Raw genomic sequence first — 18,185 nt, 5'->3', positions numbered from 1 at the left:
AAAGAAAACAGGGCTGCCAGCTCTTCACCATTTTCCACCTACGTGTTACTGCAGAACAGCAAAATCATGTTAACTAACCTCTTAGAGCAGCTGAAAAGTTAAGACATAAAAAATTATGACCTGAAATGAATAAAGCTGCAGCTACACCAACATATACAGCACCAGGCCCATCATACAGTGTGTGTGTAAATACATCTTCCCTGAATAAATGAAACCTTTTCTCAACTTTATTTCACATCTGTTCATATGTAGACTGGGATTCAAATGCACCTGAGTTTACTATGATGTAAAGAACGATGTGTCACAAATTATTAATCATTTGTTATTATTGCACAAGAAAAACTGAAAATACAGACTTAACTCCGAATTAGCTAAAATTAATAAATTAAAGGCTGATTGAATATTACTATGCTGCACTTTTGCAATAAACGTAAATATTTTTTTATCAAATCATTCCCCATATTAAACTAGGTTATTAGTAGAAAACTTTAAAGAAAGTACTGATACAGGTTTTCTTAGCCTTGGTCAAACAAGTGTTTAAGACCGAAACGGGAAAACCAGCTCGTATGAGAAATGAAGTAAAACCGTTAACAAGAACTGCGTGACGAGTTAAGTGCCATATTTTCCTGATTACCACCTAATCAGAGGTCATAATGATAACAAAAGTTGAGACAATTATAAATTAAATCTGTGTCGGGACTTGCACCTCGAGCATATGATTGAGAAAACAAAATTACTGAGCACACCCCATTGGCACTTTTGGTAATATTTTGATTTCCTCTTTGATTTCAGCTCACTCCTGAATAAAGCCATGATTTTAAAATGATTTCATGACATCACCTTATAGAGCAACAGAGAGACTGAAGAGCTAGGAAGCTTGAGAAATCGTTCGGGTCAGGATCAGGATGATGCTGAAGTGAGGGAAAGATGGAGTAAGGCAGTTTGAAGGGTATCCAGCGTCACACCTTTTGGCTGTCCAACCTCAGCCAGTGGACACCTTGTCTTGTATAGCGGACCATTGAGCTCATACTGGAAGTCAGGCTAAGTGGGCCCATAACAGTGTCCAGCTCGGTCAACATACCTGCACACAGAATTATGAAAAGCTCAATTAACAAATGTATTCTTGTGATTATTTTTCAACAATGTTGGTGCATCAATCAATTTAACCTTTGGAAAAATGAGTGGCTCCAATATTTATTAAAGCATTTACAATTTCACCCCAAAGGATTCAACTTCAGGGGTGGGTTTTAACAATGCTTAGATGTGTAATGATCAGATTCTTCCTTTTTAAAGATTAAATCCTGATCACTTGGTGCCTTAACATGTGCTTTAAATGGAAGGAAAAATATTTTCTGCAAGTTAATAAATGCTGTGGATTAGATTAGGCGGGGATGATATTTCTGACTAAGTCTACTCCTCCAACATAAAGCTGAAACACCAGAGATGCTACAGATCCCAATTCCAAGACATTCAACTTAAAAAAATCCAACAGTGATGACCACCCTTTTGCACTGGTTAACTAACTGTTGACTGGTTTATGGTAGATTTATATGCTTACTTATGCACACTGGTAAAAAATAAAATAAATCCGCCAGCAGGGTAAAATTTTGTACAGATGTATATTATCTTGCAACTCCTGTCTTAAAATGTTCTATCAGTAAATTATGTTACACCCACCAACAATATATAAATATACTGCAGAATAATAAGTTTTTATAGCACTCTGGAAGTCAAGGGTCTGTGTTTCATGTCATGCACAATTTGTAGTGGGTAAAAATGGTCATGCTGTCAGCTTACGCTATGTATAGACAAATAAGCGATGGTTGCACTGAAAACAGACGTTTCCATCGATTCTTACCGTTACCTTTGTGCACCAGCTCCTCTGCCTGCTCCCAAATGTCATGAGCGCTTAAGAATAACATAGTGATGTTGACATAAGTGAAGGCCACTTGTTCAATTTCTTTAGGAAATGCCACAGCGGGGCCAACAGAACCCATTCCTAACCCACTGTGATTTGAGCCAGGACCTGAGCTGGTAGATGTGCTGGCTGGAGACGGCATGTCGAGGGGCGGGTTTTCTGCAGTCCTTAAAGAGAAATGTAAAAAGATGGAGACTTCATGTGCTTTATGTGTGACAGCTTTGTACCAACAGATGTGATCTGGGAAGCAGATGACTTACTTTGATGAGCACAGAGGATTGTGGGATGCATGAGGGGAGGTCTGTAAGAGAAACTCGGCTCAACATTTCATCTTAATTTAATTTGAACCAAGAAGTATTAAAACTAGCAGATATGACAGTACAATTTTTAGTACTTACATTAAAGTGATCAGTAAGGGTTTTTGAATACTTCAGTGCCATTTTGTGTTTGTGGCTAAACATGGCCATCTGTAGGAGGGACTGGCACTTCAAGCTAGAAAACACAAAACCCCAAAATCAATCAGAATTCACATGATTTGTTTCAGTTACAGTTAATGTTAAGAAACTACAGATTTCCTTAACATATGCATTTTTGTTTTGAGATAAAGAAAAATAAAGCAAACTATATTACACATCCAAAGTACCAAATCTCCCTACCGCCCTTGTCACTAATCTGACTAAATGATTTGTCTAATATTTTAAAGCTGTTGCAATACCATACATACACAACAAGAACAATTAAGAACTACCATCTCTGACACAGATTCAAATAAACCTCAACAACGTACAGAGTGCTGAATCATCTTACCATAAAGCTAATAAGTCCTTTTCTGAAGGTGTAGCAGTGGAGTCTACTGGGTTTTTAAGTTTCAGTATGAATCTGTGAGAATGAAAGCAGGAAAAATAACATTTAAATGTTCTTAAAACTAGTCACCTCAGTGCTTCAAATGTGAGAAGTTGGAGAACTGTATTTAATGAAATTAAATAAAAAAAAAAAACAAATATTGCAGACAGCAGAAATTAAGAAAAGTATTACTTGAGAAGTTCCACCGTCTCTGCAAACATTGTGTAGGAAGACGTTGAAATCTGAGGATCTTTTTCCATGGCAATGCCACTCTCAACAAAGAACATGGCTGCATCTAGATAGTTTAAAGCTTTACTGAGTTTGTCAGACTGCAGAAAAAAAACACAACAGTTACTTTTGTTGTTGTGTAGGACTCCAGTTCACTTTATAGAAAAGCAAAAAGCAAAACCTACCTCTGCATCTGCCTTGTGCTTGAGTCTTTTGGCCTCTTTTATGTAATGCTTCACTGGATACTCCCTGTTGGTCAAAGAGGGGGTGACAAAAGTACCCTGTGTAACCTTATGAGTTAAAATTATGCATTTTTTTTTTAGTTCAAAGAACAAGAGAAATGTTATCAAAGTCAGATCATGTCCTGTCCTCCAGAATACCAGTAAGTCAACTGCATTCACAAAGTAGACCATCTTAAAAAAAGTTTGATGCTGCAGGATGTGATGTTGTTTTTAAATAGAAAAGCAAATATATATATATATATATATATATATATATATAAAAACACAAAGAACTTGTATATTAGGAATCACATCTCATCTCTGTGAATCCCCATATCTGTACAACAGCATCAAAAAGCATCATATTCTTGTTAATTTTTCTCTTCATTATCATATTGGTTCAGCTTGGATTCACTGGGTTTTTCCCCTGGTCATCCATCCCCACTGGCTTGAGACCTATTGATAATAATAACGTACAGGTGTACCTGAGGATTACAGGGTGTGGTCACAGGAGGAAATTAATAGCTTTCTGTTGTCTGGTGTTAGACTGCGTTAAAACCCATCAGGTGAGCTGTGTTAACATGCTAGAAGCTGCCATTATGCAGGGAACACAAGCAGCAACAAACTACGCTGTCAAAGGTTCAGAAGTTTTCATATGCTCTAAACTACACGACCACATCTTTAAATCTGTGGTTAGCCTTTTATAACTACATCTACATTGTGAATGTCATCAGGACACAGGCAGAGTATGTATAGAAATATAGAAATATGGCTTTAGGAAGTAAATTTAGAACTTTAACTTGTCTCTCTGTGAAAGTCTTACCTCTCATCAAATCTGAGCAAAGGCCTGCTGGTCGACGCTTTCCTGAGAGGCTGTGAAGCTGCCGGGACAGCAGTGCTGGTCTTCGGGGGCCTTTGCTGAGATTGCAGAGCATTTATTTGATTAAAAACCTAAATGCAATAATTAAATCCACCAGTTACATTTTTATGTTATAAACGGTTACCTTTCCATGGCGTGGTTGCTGTGTGTGTTTTCCACTGCTCTTCTTGCTTTTACAGGATTCCTCGCTCGTTCCAGCCTCCTGTGGCTTCTTTACACCAGATTTTTGTAACTTTGACTCTTTGGCAGAGTCTTTTGATGCTGTGGAGTTCTGAATCTGTTTGTGGGCCTTCTTTTGCTTCCTGACTTGAGTTGAATTGCTGGAACTACTGTAGATAAGAGAGGTATGATGTGACTCAATCAGCTGAGATATTCCAACAATGAACAAATTAATTGTTATTCCAGATAAAATTTTGTGGACATACTGTAGTTTCCCAGAGGCACCAGCTGATGGGGTCATCTTGTTTTCCAGCTTCGGTTTCTTCTTTGGAAGACTTTTATTTTCTACCTTAATCTAGAAAAGGATAAATTACACTTTTAAATACAGGAAAACAACAACAACCCTTCCTTGTGTGCAAATTGTGAACTGCAAAAAAACCTTGTATTTCTCACATTTTGTGACTTTTCGCTGGGTGTGGTGTATTTTTGTGTTTTTGAAGCATTACTCCTTTCTTCATCTTTCTCCAAGACCAGTGCTGGTCTCTTTGTTTTGCTGGGAATCCCTCTGTGAATGCTGGAAGCTTGGGGCACTCTTGAGAGCAGATTTAGATCTATCTTCACCAGCAGGGATGTAGGAGGCAGATGGAGGTCCAAAGAACCCTTGGCAGCATGCCCAGGAGACTCTGAGTGCTTGTGGATCAATTTGTGAGGCTGCTTGGTGCCACTTTGACAGCCAGTTTTTGCTCTGGGTTTACCATGGCTGCCTCTGAGTGGTGGGGCAGGAGACGGCTGGTCAGGCAGAGCAGGACTTTGGGTGGGGCAGGAGCAGGGGTTAGGATAATGCTCACCACATGACTGACAATGAGAATGCAAAACAAGTGTGGCTTCTGATCCAGCCCTCTGCTTATCGAGTTTGGTGTTTTTAGTCAGTTTATTGTCTCTTTTAGTGTCATTGCTAGCCTTCTTAAAACGCACTGCTTTCATCTTTACCTTGGGTCTGTCTGTAAAACAGAAGTCTTTTGTTTGCGTTGTTACAACTTCTTCACACTTAACACCGAGTGCTGCTTCAGTGGGACCCAGGCTATCTGCTGTCGTTGATTTAGTCGTTTTTCTGGAATTGCTACAGGTGCTCACGTTACTACTCTGCTGCTGGCAACAGTTGTCCTGAGAACTTTCACTGAACTTCTGGGGAGCAGCCAGGTCGTCAGCGAACTCTTTTCTGTGAGAAGAGAGCTGAGGTTTATATTCCTTGGTGGTGTGCTCGGAGCTCTGAGTGGGTGGTAGTTGCTCGTGAGTGGGGCTCTCAGACACAAGTGCACTGCCTTGGATGTCGGCACCAGAGTTCTGTTGATTAGACTTGATCCAGTTCCCCAGCTGCCAGTCACCATGGCTCACTGCTGGGGCATCGGGCTATAAAATGAACACAAAATGTTATAACTTTTGAAAATGTGTCAATAAGAGTCATTAATCCCCATTAACAAATACATTAAATATTTTTTTTTAAAAAGACCTCGGTTTTAACTGAGCTGCCATTGGGAGGTTGAGGTGGCTCATCGATGGTGCTTTCACTGTCTGACTCTGAACCGGGGCTGCTCTCTGAATCGCTGGAGCTTGTTGTCTCTACTCCACTGGAATGTGCTTCAAACGAACTATAAAACAAACACACAAAAACTGATTGAGAGGAACTTAAAACCAACAATATCAATGTTTTCTGATAAACATTTGTTTTTGCAATTTCATGCAGAAAATTATCTGATTAACAGATAACTATATACAATGCAGCTGTGACAAGAACATGTGTTTTTTATGTACAATGCCCTTTTGTGTGTGGTAAATTTTAATTAATCAATTTATTTTAATAATAAAGTTTAATCACATGAGTCTGCAAGTTATTATGATTAGAAGATACTATGCTAAAAACTTTTGAGTCACTGTGAAAAACTCATTGATCTACATAAAATCAACATGTTATACCTAAAGATGTGTGTTAGATTATGAAATGAGATCACAAATCGGTCCAATGACTCACATTGAGGAGCTTTGCTGGCTGAAATGAGATGGAGCTGCAGGGAAAGAGCCATGGTTTTCTGAAAGAAAAAAGGGAAATAATTATTAGCTTATTACTTTAGATAATTAATTTACTTGATTATCAATAGCTTCCCATTCAATGTCCATTTATCAATATTTAATGCCTAAAATTTAAACCTGCAGGCAAACCCAGTAGACTGAAATTTCCCAAAGGCCAGTTGTTTTAGAGTCGACATTATGAACATGTTACCATGTTAAAGGTCTTTTAAAACATGAACTCAACAACTTCGTTTTGCACCAATCACAGAGAAGACTAAACATGTGCTGTATAAACAAAGGTCAGGCGAACTATATCAACTGTTATGAAATTCAAATTACATTAAAGGTTTATGTTGAACTGACTCAATAACTGTAAAGCTCATGTCTCAATGTGTGGGATTTATATTTATTATGGACAATAAGCTGAAATAACACAAACTCCTGCACAGTAGCTGATGTGTAAGAGACTGAACTCTCATGTGAATTTATCTTCTGGCAGAAACTTTTAACAACTGGGTTAAATAACAGCAGTAATAAATGATTTTCTGATGGCTGCAGAACTGAAATGATATTGAAAATACTGCATAATTCAGGCTCATAAACACAGTCAGGACTATATTTTATATATACAAACAACTGTATTTAAAAAAAGCAATTAATGATTAATGATAATATTATTATTTATAATGATAATTTACTTTCTCTTTTTTGTGTTATGATACCATTACAGTATGAGTCAGCTAAATCATTTTAATAATTCAACTGATCTTCAGACATTTAATACATAATTTAATGATGAATAACATCTGATTTTGGCTTCAGATTAAATCTCACAAGTTCCAGATAAAAACTTTAACTGCTTCGTACAAACAACTACAGACAGAACAGCTTCCAGCTCTGGCGTTTTATCAGTGTTGATTTTTCCAAGACCAACCAACAGCATTTCCAACCAATATGATGTGTTATGGGACACATCTCTACATTGTTTCTTTGGTTCATTACTCACTTTGTTCCGGACGTGAAGAGACATGCTCTGCTTCCTGTAAAGACACAAGTAGGAATTAATTTAGGTAGCAACATGTGCATTTATTATCAGTCTTCATCTCATGAACACCAAAGAATCATCAAAGGAACTGTTTAGTCTTGTTAACTCATTTAGACCAATGTCTTATTATTACTGGTTTTTTTCCCTTTGATGTTATAAAATATGTTTTATTGTTGCATTGTGGTTAATTCAAAAGGTTGCATATGTGGACCCTTGTGTTTAGAAATCAAGTTTTTATAATGATCTGCTCATTTTCCATTATAAATCTCTAGTTTCACAAAGCAGAACAGCCTATGTACCATTAATCTGAGTACACTGAACCAAAATGCAGACGTGTTTTCTTTGCAGGGTGATGCCAAATTGTGATGGCCACACTTGTGTAAACAGATTTAACCGACTTGAATTGCATAACTGACAAGGTTGATCAAGACCTTACACCAGCAGAGGGTCCAAAGAAGTCCCTGCTATAGAAGCATAGCAGTGCTGTGTAAATTATCTGCCACTGCACAGATGCAGGCACTCACTAAATAGTTTCCCTCTGACTCTGAAAGAAATTAGCCTTAACTGAAGAAATCACTGAAGATCTTTGCTCCATAAAAGGCCATGAGTTAAAAAAAATGGCTAGATTATATGACACACATATAATCTTAATAGTCTAGTGTGTCACAGGTATTGGGATTTAGTATTCTCCTACGGTGAACAAACAGTTGTTAAGTTAAAGCTTCAGACTTGCTGAGAAAAAATATAAGATCAGCTACAAGACCTTAATTTTTGTACCAGGCAAGCAGTGAGCATACAAAAACCTGTACAAAGATCATCAACCACTGATCTCTCACCCTGGCTGGGAACAGAAACTTTGGTTCATCAGAGATAGGTGTGTGTATAGCTGTCAGAAGAGGGGGCCATGAGTGGGTCATTTCCTGTGAAAAACAAAACAAAAGCACTTTATCTTAAAAGCAACATTCATCTGTCTATTGGAAAAAAGCGTCTGCTAAATAACTGTAGAATAGAATAGAATAGAACAGAAGAGTAAACTCCTCTACCTCCCGAGCCAAAGCCATACAGCACAGCACAAAAATAATATCAATTCTAAGCCATTCATTTAAAACTAACAAAAGACTTAAATGACTAGAAACAAAGACCATCACTCTGTACACTGTACATTCAGAATATTATGCGTAATGCATGCACACACAGATTTTATGGATGCTTTCCTGGGATGATTAAAGATTGATTTCTCCTAGAAAAACTCAAGTTAATCCACAGTTAAATGCAAATAAGGTTACGGCTCAACTAAACAATAAAATAAAGCGGATAGCCACACCAGTAGTAATTCCCGAGTGATCACAAAAAACACAGAATAATTGTTTGAATAAGCAGGCGGAAAATGCTACCATGATTAATTAGGACAATTCAGTTACAGAAATTTGTATGTATCTAGTAAAAAGTTTGCTAAATGAGTAAAAGAACCTAGAGCAAAACAGCTGACAATAATTAACTACTGTAGAAAAAAGCAAAAAAAAACCTCACAGTATCAAACGGGTCACAGCCGAATATCCATGTCCAGGACTGATGGCACAATATTAGAATAAAACTTATAATAATTGAATGTATTGAATAGTAAGTTTAAAAAAAATTAATGGACTGCACACAACTAAGATATATTGCAAAAAGACTTCACCTCTCACTTATCTATTATCTCTCTAACACAAACACACACACATAGTCCTGTCATTGTTGAAGCAACTGCATAGTAATGAGTCAAGTAGTATTACAAAACTAACCAAATACCTTGACTGGTTGCTGCTGCACTGTACTAAAAAAAAAGGGGGGTCAAGCTAACCCTGACGTACAATATAGCCTGTAATACAGAAGGTGGTCAGTGTGCTGTATTTTTCTTCTTGGTTTATTCTTGGAAGAACAATTTCATACTAATGATATACCATGTCACAGAGCAGGCACAGTCAAAAATAGCTGAAATACAACTTTTTGATTCAGTTGGCTACAGAGCTCTTGGTCCCATTTAGAAGAAAAAAAAATCAATATCTTATGTTAACATTTTTACTCTCTCAGAACAGGAAAACAGCTCACATGCTTATTTTTTGTAAACTACCAAGTGTTGGTTATGTGAACAACTGAAAATCAACAGAAAACCACAGATAAAAATAAAAAAAATATAGCAACCACAGTGCAGACTTTTAAAAGAAGGTATGAAAAAGTTCAGTTCAGTTCAAAAGTTCTCATGATTGTTGAGTATGTGAAACAAGAATGTTTTGCTCCTCTAAAGAAGTCATTGCAAAATGCAACACGAGCACACTCAGGCTTTGTTATCCGAGCAGCAATCTGCGTTCAGGAGAGTACACGTTTCATCGCTGCATGACCACTAACATAAGAATTAGCAAATCTTTCTCCAACTGCAGAAATTTCTGCAGTTGGTGAATATTCACAAGGGACCAGTCATATGAAATAAGTAGTGCAAACACTGTTGTGTCAATAGACACAACAGTGTCAAATATCATCATGGAAAACATTCACTTTAATTTAATAAACTCCACTGATGTTAATTATTACTTCAAAAACTTTACATCAGAAAATACAATGCAGCAATAGTTTAATATACTAAGACATTTATAACAGTTTTCTGACAATTATAATGAACATTTAAATAGTAAAATATGAGAAAAGTATGCAGCTGGACTTACTCTTAATATGTCTTCAACACACTGAGCTTCCTCTGCTGTTGTCTTTAAAAGGGAACAGGATAGCAAATATTAGCCATCATCAGCACTGAGTATCTAATTATAAAATTAAGAATAACTATAGATATGGTAATCAATAAATCTCAGATGCCTTTAACCAAGCCCATGGAGGCAAATTATGCCGACTACAGGCCACTGACACATGTCAAATGAGGGCTATAATTTATCGTAAAGTCATGTTAATCATTCATATCAACCATGCGAGTTGATATCAAGTTTATAAAAGTAGAAACAATTATCAGAACATATTTTGAAACAAATTTTTCTAGCAAATATTAAAAGCACCCACTTTTGTCACAATTCTTTTAGACAGCTTCTAAGTACTGCAAAAGCTTTGCTACAGATAGGAGATAAAGACTTCACAAGTTGTACTTAAAACTTACTCTTTATGTGTTAAAATATACTACATTCATATACATGTTTCTAAACTACACTGCCGCTAACTATCAGCATTAGCCAATCACAACTTTAGATAAACATTGTGTATGAATGACAGGCTACATTTCTGTTTGTTTTCAGTCTTCTTTCAGTTTTTTTTTCCTTCTTCTGAATGGACAGAGTTTGAGATAAGGTCAGACTGAATAGGCCTCCAGAGCAGTTATGTAAGTTGGTGACAAAGCTCATTTATTGTTTGGCTGAGCCAAGGAGTGAATTTATCAGAGGCAGCTGAGGTCACACATGCACACAAAAACAGAGTGGAGACTGTTTGACACATACACCCTAATGTGCACATGACTAAGAAACAAGGATGAAGTCTGCAAAAGGCTTGCAGAGTGCAGAGGGAAGAACTGTGTGTATGTGCTCTGGTCATGCATAAACATTTAAACTGATAGAGCTTCAGAGAACATACTGGCATCAGCAGACAGTCGAACAGTAAAAAGTAGGAAGAAGTAATATGCATTCAACAAGACAGCTTATAATACAAGTGTAAGACAGGAACATTTCTGCACCGTGTATGAGTATGCACATAAGTAAAAGCACTCTGGAGGTCCTGAGTGGCTAATATGATTCAATTATTCTTTTCATTGTGTGGTAGAGGATATACCAAACAACAGATTCATAAGGTTAATTTTCTGTTAATATCATTGGGTTAATTACAGCTGCCAGTTTTATTTTTAGACTTTTTAAAATAATTCTCCAAACAAAGACTGGGTAAAAGCAGTGGTCAAGACTGCATCTTTTTACATCATGCCTAGTCCAAGCAACATGCATACTGGCACGCCTTTCATATTGAAGTCCTCATGAAATCAAATTCAATTGTCTATTAAATAAATAATATTATGATTTATAAAGATCTAAAATAATAAACTCACCTCCAGAAATTGGGGCATTATCTTAGTTTTTCCAAGGTCAGATTTGTTGATTAACTCTGGTAGTGCTGCATAGTGCTCAGGTGAAGGCTTTAGCTCAGGTGACTCATTAACCACCTGGTCCTGACCATCCATGGGGCGCACATATGCTGTTGGCTTCTGTGGCATGACTGTTCCAGGCTGCTTAGATGACAACAGTGAAGGAAATGTCTGGGAGGGTAGTGAATTAGTCTTGGCTTGAGGCAGAGATGCATCTTCAGGTGATTGCTTAATGTTCAGTGTGGAAACATCCATGGTGCTGGCAAATCCCAACAAACAATCTGTGGACCCTTGAAGCTGATGCCCACTGAAGGAGTCCCTGGTATCCATGTCAATATTATGATCACTGGAATGTAGGAGGGGTAGTTGCTTACTATCAGGAGACTGAGCAGATATTTCCTGAGCAAGGGTGACATGCTCCCTGAGATCGGAGAAAACTTTGCTCTTCTTTTGTTGATGTGCCGAGTGGCTGAACTGGCTGCCCTTGCTGTGGTTCAAAAAAGTCTTTGAGAAAGTGGATGAATGTGTGTGGTGGTTTGAAGCTGATGTAGCAGTGGATATCTTCGTGGGCTGAGAGGACTGGCCGTCACTTGAGTGCCTCTTCTGGCTCTGAGAGGACAAATAAGGGGCCTGATGGTGGAATGGAGCGTTGGATGATTCATCTGTATTTGGCTGACCCTGATCTGACTGCAAGAAGGATACGCAAGAAGAAATTGGTAAAGCCATACTGGAAAAGGGAGAGGGATTATTCACATCTTCATAACTGCCCAGCATCTTTTGGATTCGATTGGAAAGCTCATCTTCTTTGTTTGTCTGCAAAAAGAAAGAACATAACAAGGTTAATATGACAACTACAGAGAAGACTGTCCTAAATCCCCAATCTTGCAAAAACTAGACCTGTGGAGCATTAAATCATCACCGACATGTTCATTTGTTGTAAAATAGATTGCATAAGTATTTAAAATCTTTGGCTGACAGTCAAGTAATCAAGAGGTACAATACAAACTATTAGAATCTCTATGAGAAGACAAAAGATTCTTTAAAGCAATTATTTAACTGTCATCTGCAAACAAAGCCCGACTTTCTACTGAAAGCAACCATAATCACTGTTTGTCTTGAATGTTATTTCCTTTGTCTTTTAATTATTAGGTTAAATTTAACTAAACACCGCAAATGCATTATTATGCTATTCAAATCCCTATAAAAAAAAGAAATAAAAACTTTGATAAGTGTATCCATGTGTCATTCAATGATGTCTGTGTGCTCACAGAAATAAACCTTACAAGAACCATATAGAGTTTCATTGACCCTAAGGCCCTAGGTGTTGCCTCTCAGGATACATGCAGGCTGAGCTATTTTAGTTATAGAGGTTATTAAGGCCATTACCAGGCTGAGCTCAGACACAGCCCAACATGGAAATCAGTCCTACCTCATCATCTGCACTATTATTTATTTATCAGTTGTTAAAAAAATAAATAAATAAAACAATAATAAACTATAACCACTGCTTTTAAACTCAGTTAATATTTTCTTGGCTTGACATTACCATCCAAAAATGAGAGGAAGTTTACAGTAAATTTAACAGTTTTGTTGCTTTTCATTTTTTTTTCTAGCCTAAGACAAAGTTGGTTTATTAGAAATAGAGATTTTTTTTAAACTATATTAGAAAATTTAATAACTGATTTCATCATACTTTATTAACAACTATATAAAATCTAATAATGGAAGGAAATGCTTTTTGGAGGAATTTGGAGAACTCAATCACATATAATCTGTTTATTTTGTTACATATTTGGTACACGTTATAGACAGCTAGGCTCTGTTCCTTGCTTAATTGTGTTTGAAATATGATATTGCTATGGTACTGAATATTTGCAACCTTTCTGATAAAAACTATGATGAGCACCTTGCTAATTATAGTAACTGGAGAAAGAGCCCTGCGAAGTGCTTTAATCCTGTTTACATATAAACAGAAGAGAGATGACTAAGATAAGCTAACTAACAACCAATGGCTTCTTCGAGCATTTCACTTCCACCATGTTAGTTCTTACCTTGTATGGTTCCCCAAAGAGTGGAACGTTTTCAGGGTTAAGATCCTGGCTTTGGCTGGTTTCTTGGTTCCTCTGTTCCCATGCTCGGAGTCGGAGAAGGTTCCTTTCTTCATTATATACACTAGATTATGAAACAAAGATATGAAAGATGAAGTTAAATAAGCACTGCCTTTACAAGGACACATTTACTCAGAGTATCAAATACTCAGACAAAGCCAAAGATACCTGCTTTAAATATTAAAATAATATAACCACTACCCAATGACTGAGCTTTGCAGCAACACAACCTGTATCTTGTATTTTTTTAGAGTGTAAGATGCTTTACACCCAGCCTAGGACAATCAAAGTAATTACAGGGATAAACTAAATACTACAGAAAATTAAAACTGTCCAAATTTATGGTGTTAGCAGACTTATCTACCCAAGGGGCAAAGCAGCCGTTTCTAATGATATACCTGCAGACAGGCATAATTACAGTCACAGCTGCTTCGAGGAGTCCCAACAACAGTCACATCTCTTTTGTCTAGTCCCCAAAGATGACATGAAGTCCATTAAAATACAAAAAAGCTTGGTTACCATAATATGTTCTATAAAACAGCTCCAATGATACCATACTTACAATATATCAATATAAACTGAATAATATCCTTTTGAGTTTCACAGTTTTCTTTCCAAAATACAGTGTTGATGATCCACACTGACAGCAGCCCCAGCGGGATGTTTCCATGGCAACAAGTGCAGCAGGAAAGATTTGGGACTAAGCCAAACAGATGAGCACTCATTAATGTGTCAGAGAGCCTGGTTAAACTCCTAGAACAGCAGAAACTGGCACTGCCTATTCAGGGCCCATACATCATAACAGGTATATCAGAATGACATGCTATTCCTTCAAGACAAAATTAAGGACTGAATGTTGAAGACAACATCTACAATCAGCAGCATTGAGTCAAACTTAACAGGGTGCAAATTTCTGCATCCATTCACTTCACCAAGCTGACCAATTTGTCTGGCACTGTGACATGAAATGGTGTGTCCTCGGTTGACATAGTACTCAGTGAAATAAGCACAGCAAAGCCACTAATGATTAGCCAATTATCAACATAAACAAGATTATCAGGCTGTTATCGTCATTTGACTGATTGTAAAATTAAAAATCCCTTCACTATGGAATCTGGTAGAATGGTGACAGTGGAAATATATTTTTTGTTTAAAGACTAATTAAAGGATATAAGGAATCATGTTATATTTAAAAAAATATTCAGTTTGTCTAATTATTATTTTTGCCATACTTGAGAAGTTCTGGTGTAACAAGATGACTAATCTGTTAAATAATGAATCAGATCATTTAACCCGTAAAAAAAAAACCTTGCTAGAAGCTGGTGCCCCCGTGCACTGTCGCTTATAAAGTCAGCAATTTCCCAGGTATGATAGTGTGCAACACTGTGGAGTAAATTGTGATCAGTAGCTTACCCTTTAGGTGATCTACAGAAGTTACCCAGGCATTTACAATCCAGATGCAAATAGTAGCATTTATTCAGCAACTATATGGTAAATCCACAATGAGTGCTTCATGAGTTATCCCATTTTCATAACAAAAACAAAAAACAGATCACTATCATTGCTATGTTGCTAAAAGATCTCTTTTTTTGATGTGATCTTATCAAGTGACTTTTCATCAAACCTTCGACCAATTAGATAGCTTATTATCAGTAATGTTCAATCAGGAGCAGCCAAAGATTAGCAAGTGACAAGATAGTTATCTGTCTGACAAGAACTAAAATATTGCTCCACTATGGCTGGAACAAAGCAAAGAAGGCGTTTCTGATGGAAAGTAGCGCCAAAAAGAAGCCAAATTAAAATTGGTTTTGTGAAGACGGTAGGTAAATAGTAACATAAATAAGTGTAATTAGCAAAAAAAAAAAAAAAAAAACAGGAGAAAACGTGTATCCTGTTGGATGTTCCTTATGGTGCTATATATACTAATACATTTATTTTTCATCATTTTAGCCTCATATTCTGAAAACTGAGGATGTCCTATAAAAAAAACTGTTAACTGAGCTTTAAAAAGTGCATTTTCATTAAAAAAAAAAATCAATCAGACTGAAAATAAAAACATAGCTTGAGGTTTTGAGGGTTAATCATTAGTTACATCTGCAAAATGTTGTTCTTTACTTTTAATCTTTAAGCCAATGGGGGAAGCGAATTCTGAGAATACCAATGCACCACTCAGACATGGCAAAACATCAAAGTGAGTGACTGTGGCAAAAATATTGTAATAACTGGTGCACATCACAACATTGCCCAGTAGAAAGCAGTACTGATTACTCCATCTGTAGGGAAAAAACAAAAAAACAAAAACAAAAAAAAAAAAAAAAAAGTTTGAATTTCTAAGTTTCTGCCACAATTATTTAGTAAGACTTTAAATTATGTGAAAACCTTATAAAATAAAAACTAAAATTATATATATGTGTGTGTAAAATTTTAGTTTTGGATTTTAGTAGGATGCTTTATCCATGAGAAACATCCCTTTTAAGTGCAAGCTAATAATTATTTTAGTCTGTTTGTGAAGACTGTTGTTCCGCCTGATGAACTTCAACACTCAAGAAGCAGTGATCCCATTTGACACTGCTTTTACATCAACATGTGGGTGATGTAAAAGTGGCTCTACATTGTGTTTTAGGATGTTCAGAAATAGTAAAAAAAAAAAACAAAGGAAAAAAAAAAAAAACAGCAAATTACAATGCAACATCATTTAATTTTACTTTTATGTATGTATGCTGATAGCAGTGACAAAAAAGAAAAAATACAAATATGCCCAAATTATTTTTTCACCCCAAGTGCATGTCATTTTATAAATCATGCAAATGATCTGGAAAATAATCCACAGAAATATTGATAAAGTCATTTGGTGCAGCCTAATTGGACAACTTAAATTGGACAACATCAAGCCAGTTTTTTGTTTTTTTAATCACATCAAGCCAGTTTAATGAAAAAAATAGTCACAGAGAAAGATCCCAAGTTTATTTTTAATCTCGAGGTAGCTGTGAGGGTAAAATATCAATCTCACTACTTTCTACTAAGATGATCATAAACAGTTACAGACAGTGAACAGTTGTTCTATATGGGAGTTCTACTTTAATAAAACTTGAAAACAACAAATAACAAATGTTTCAATATTTACTAGTTTCTGACAATGCAGGTAATATCTGTGGACGGTTGAGAAAAGAATGTAAAAGGAGACTATACCTGAATCTGCTATTTATTAAAAAACATTAACAAATCTTAATAAATCTAACCATAAATAATGTTTTTTTTGGTTTTAATAAAAACTCACTGATTTTTAAAGAGTGTTATGATTATAATAGTTTTCATCAAGATTATACGACCCATAGTTCAAGGTACCGCTGTTAATCAACTAAATTTAAGTTTGCTAAACACGACAACTTAGGTTGGGCATGTTTCATGTAAAAAAAACAAACAAACAAACAAAAAAAAACAAAACAAACAAAAAAAAAACCCTACCATAAGAAACTTTTCAATTTCTCTCGCTTTCTCTTTTCCTTTACTATATTTTCTAAATAGCTTAATAGCTAAACTCTAAATATAAAGTCCTGCTCAGTTGACCAGCTGGTTAAAAAAAAAAAGCCTGCCGTTTCCAGCTGATTCCACCTCTTCCTCGAACTGCCCATTAACCTGAAACTTCGCACGTATTTTGCTTAACATAGCATTGACCACAGAAAATAACTGTATCATTTCCATACGGTATTTGTAAAAAGTTTCAAACTAAAACTGTGCTTCGAGGTGTACCCAGCTAATTAACATAAACCCTAGTCCAACAGTCAGGCTGTACAGCTAGCTGCTAGCAGCTAACCGCGGATGGGTCTGCCTACCTCGGCTGAGATGCCATGGTGTGGTACGTCTCTCGCCACAACCAAAGTTGGTTGCCATGCGTTTCGTACAGTCCTCGCTGAGGTGGTCTTCTCGTGTGGTCACATTTTTGACCAGTGAAGTTTATTTAATTATTTCTAATGATTGTCAGGTTGCCGTTGTTTGATAGTTGTCTGCTCACTGAGCGTGTTTGGGTTCAGTCCGGTCTGACTGCCTACTGGATTGTTCTACCCTTCTTCACCATCTGGGGACCAAGCACGGTTTTATATACCCTCATTTGTCCAAAAAGGATTTGTAAAAGTTTCGTATTACTATTTTAATTGTAAATTCAAACTACACATATTGTCTGGGTCTGTTGTAAGCTAGATTGTTTACGTTCTTCTCTTCTTTACCAGAGTTTGTTCAAACTTTGCACCATTACCCCTGCATGACTGACTTGGTACAGCCACCTGTGTTTATGTTATGGTTGAAGTTAAGTTACATGGAAGTCATGATTCAGTGTGGATTTAGCTCGCTAATTCCAACAGTAGATCAAAAATACTATACAATCTCAAATATCTTAGAAAAAAAAACTTGGAACTCAAATTTAACAATAATCAATTAGTTTCAATAATGAAACCATAATTATGTTCTTTTAAATCCTACATGATGGGAGTTTTAATGAATTTGGGTTATGGAAATTCTTTTTTTGCTTTGATGAGCACAAAGGATGCATTGCAATAATAAGAAGCTCCACTCATCACAACTAAAAGCAGGAGTTGTGGTAAAGGAAAGATT

General features: G+C 36.4%; 1 protein-coding gene across 1 annotated transcript; it reads right to left on the bottom strand.

Moving 5' to 3' along the window:
- Positions 1-314: 314 nt before the first annotated feature.
- aff1 (AF4/FMR2 family, member 1) lies at positions 315-17,630 on the bottom strand. Its single transcript, XM_041969914.1, is given in 20 exon segments — positions 315-1,081; positions 1,859-2,085; positions 2,179-2,219; positions 2,317-2,410; positions 2,726-2,797; positions 2,954-3,090; positions 3,175-3,238; positions 4,034-4,128; positions 4,215-4,419; positions 4,516-4,604; positions 4,703-5,659; positions 5,760-5,898; positions 6,279-6,336; positions 7,323-7,356; positions 8,198-8,281; positions 10,064-10,105; positions 11,434-12,282; positions 13,521-13,641; positions 17,411-17,433; positions 17,436-17,630. Coding segments are annotated over 20 exon segments (3,486 nt in total). The 5' UTR covers positions 17,469-17,630; the 3' UTR covers positions 315-959.
- Positions 17,631-18,185: the final 555 nt, after the last annotated feature.

Source organism: Melanotaenia boesemani, chromosome 19 (genome assembly GCF_017639745.1).
Source record: "Melanotaenia boesemani isolate fMelBoe1 chromosome 19, fMelBoe1.pri, whole genome shotgun sequence".
In the NCBI taxonomy this organism is placed as follows: domain Eukaryota; kingdom Metazoa; phylum Chordata; class Actinopteri; order Atheriniformes; family Melanotaeniidae; genus Melanotaenia; species Melanotaenia boesemani.
The sequence above is the reverse complement of the archived record's forward strand: the minus strand, read 5'-3'. Positions and strand labels throughout refer to the sequence as shown.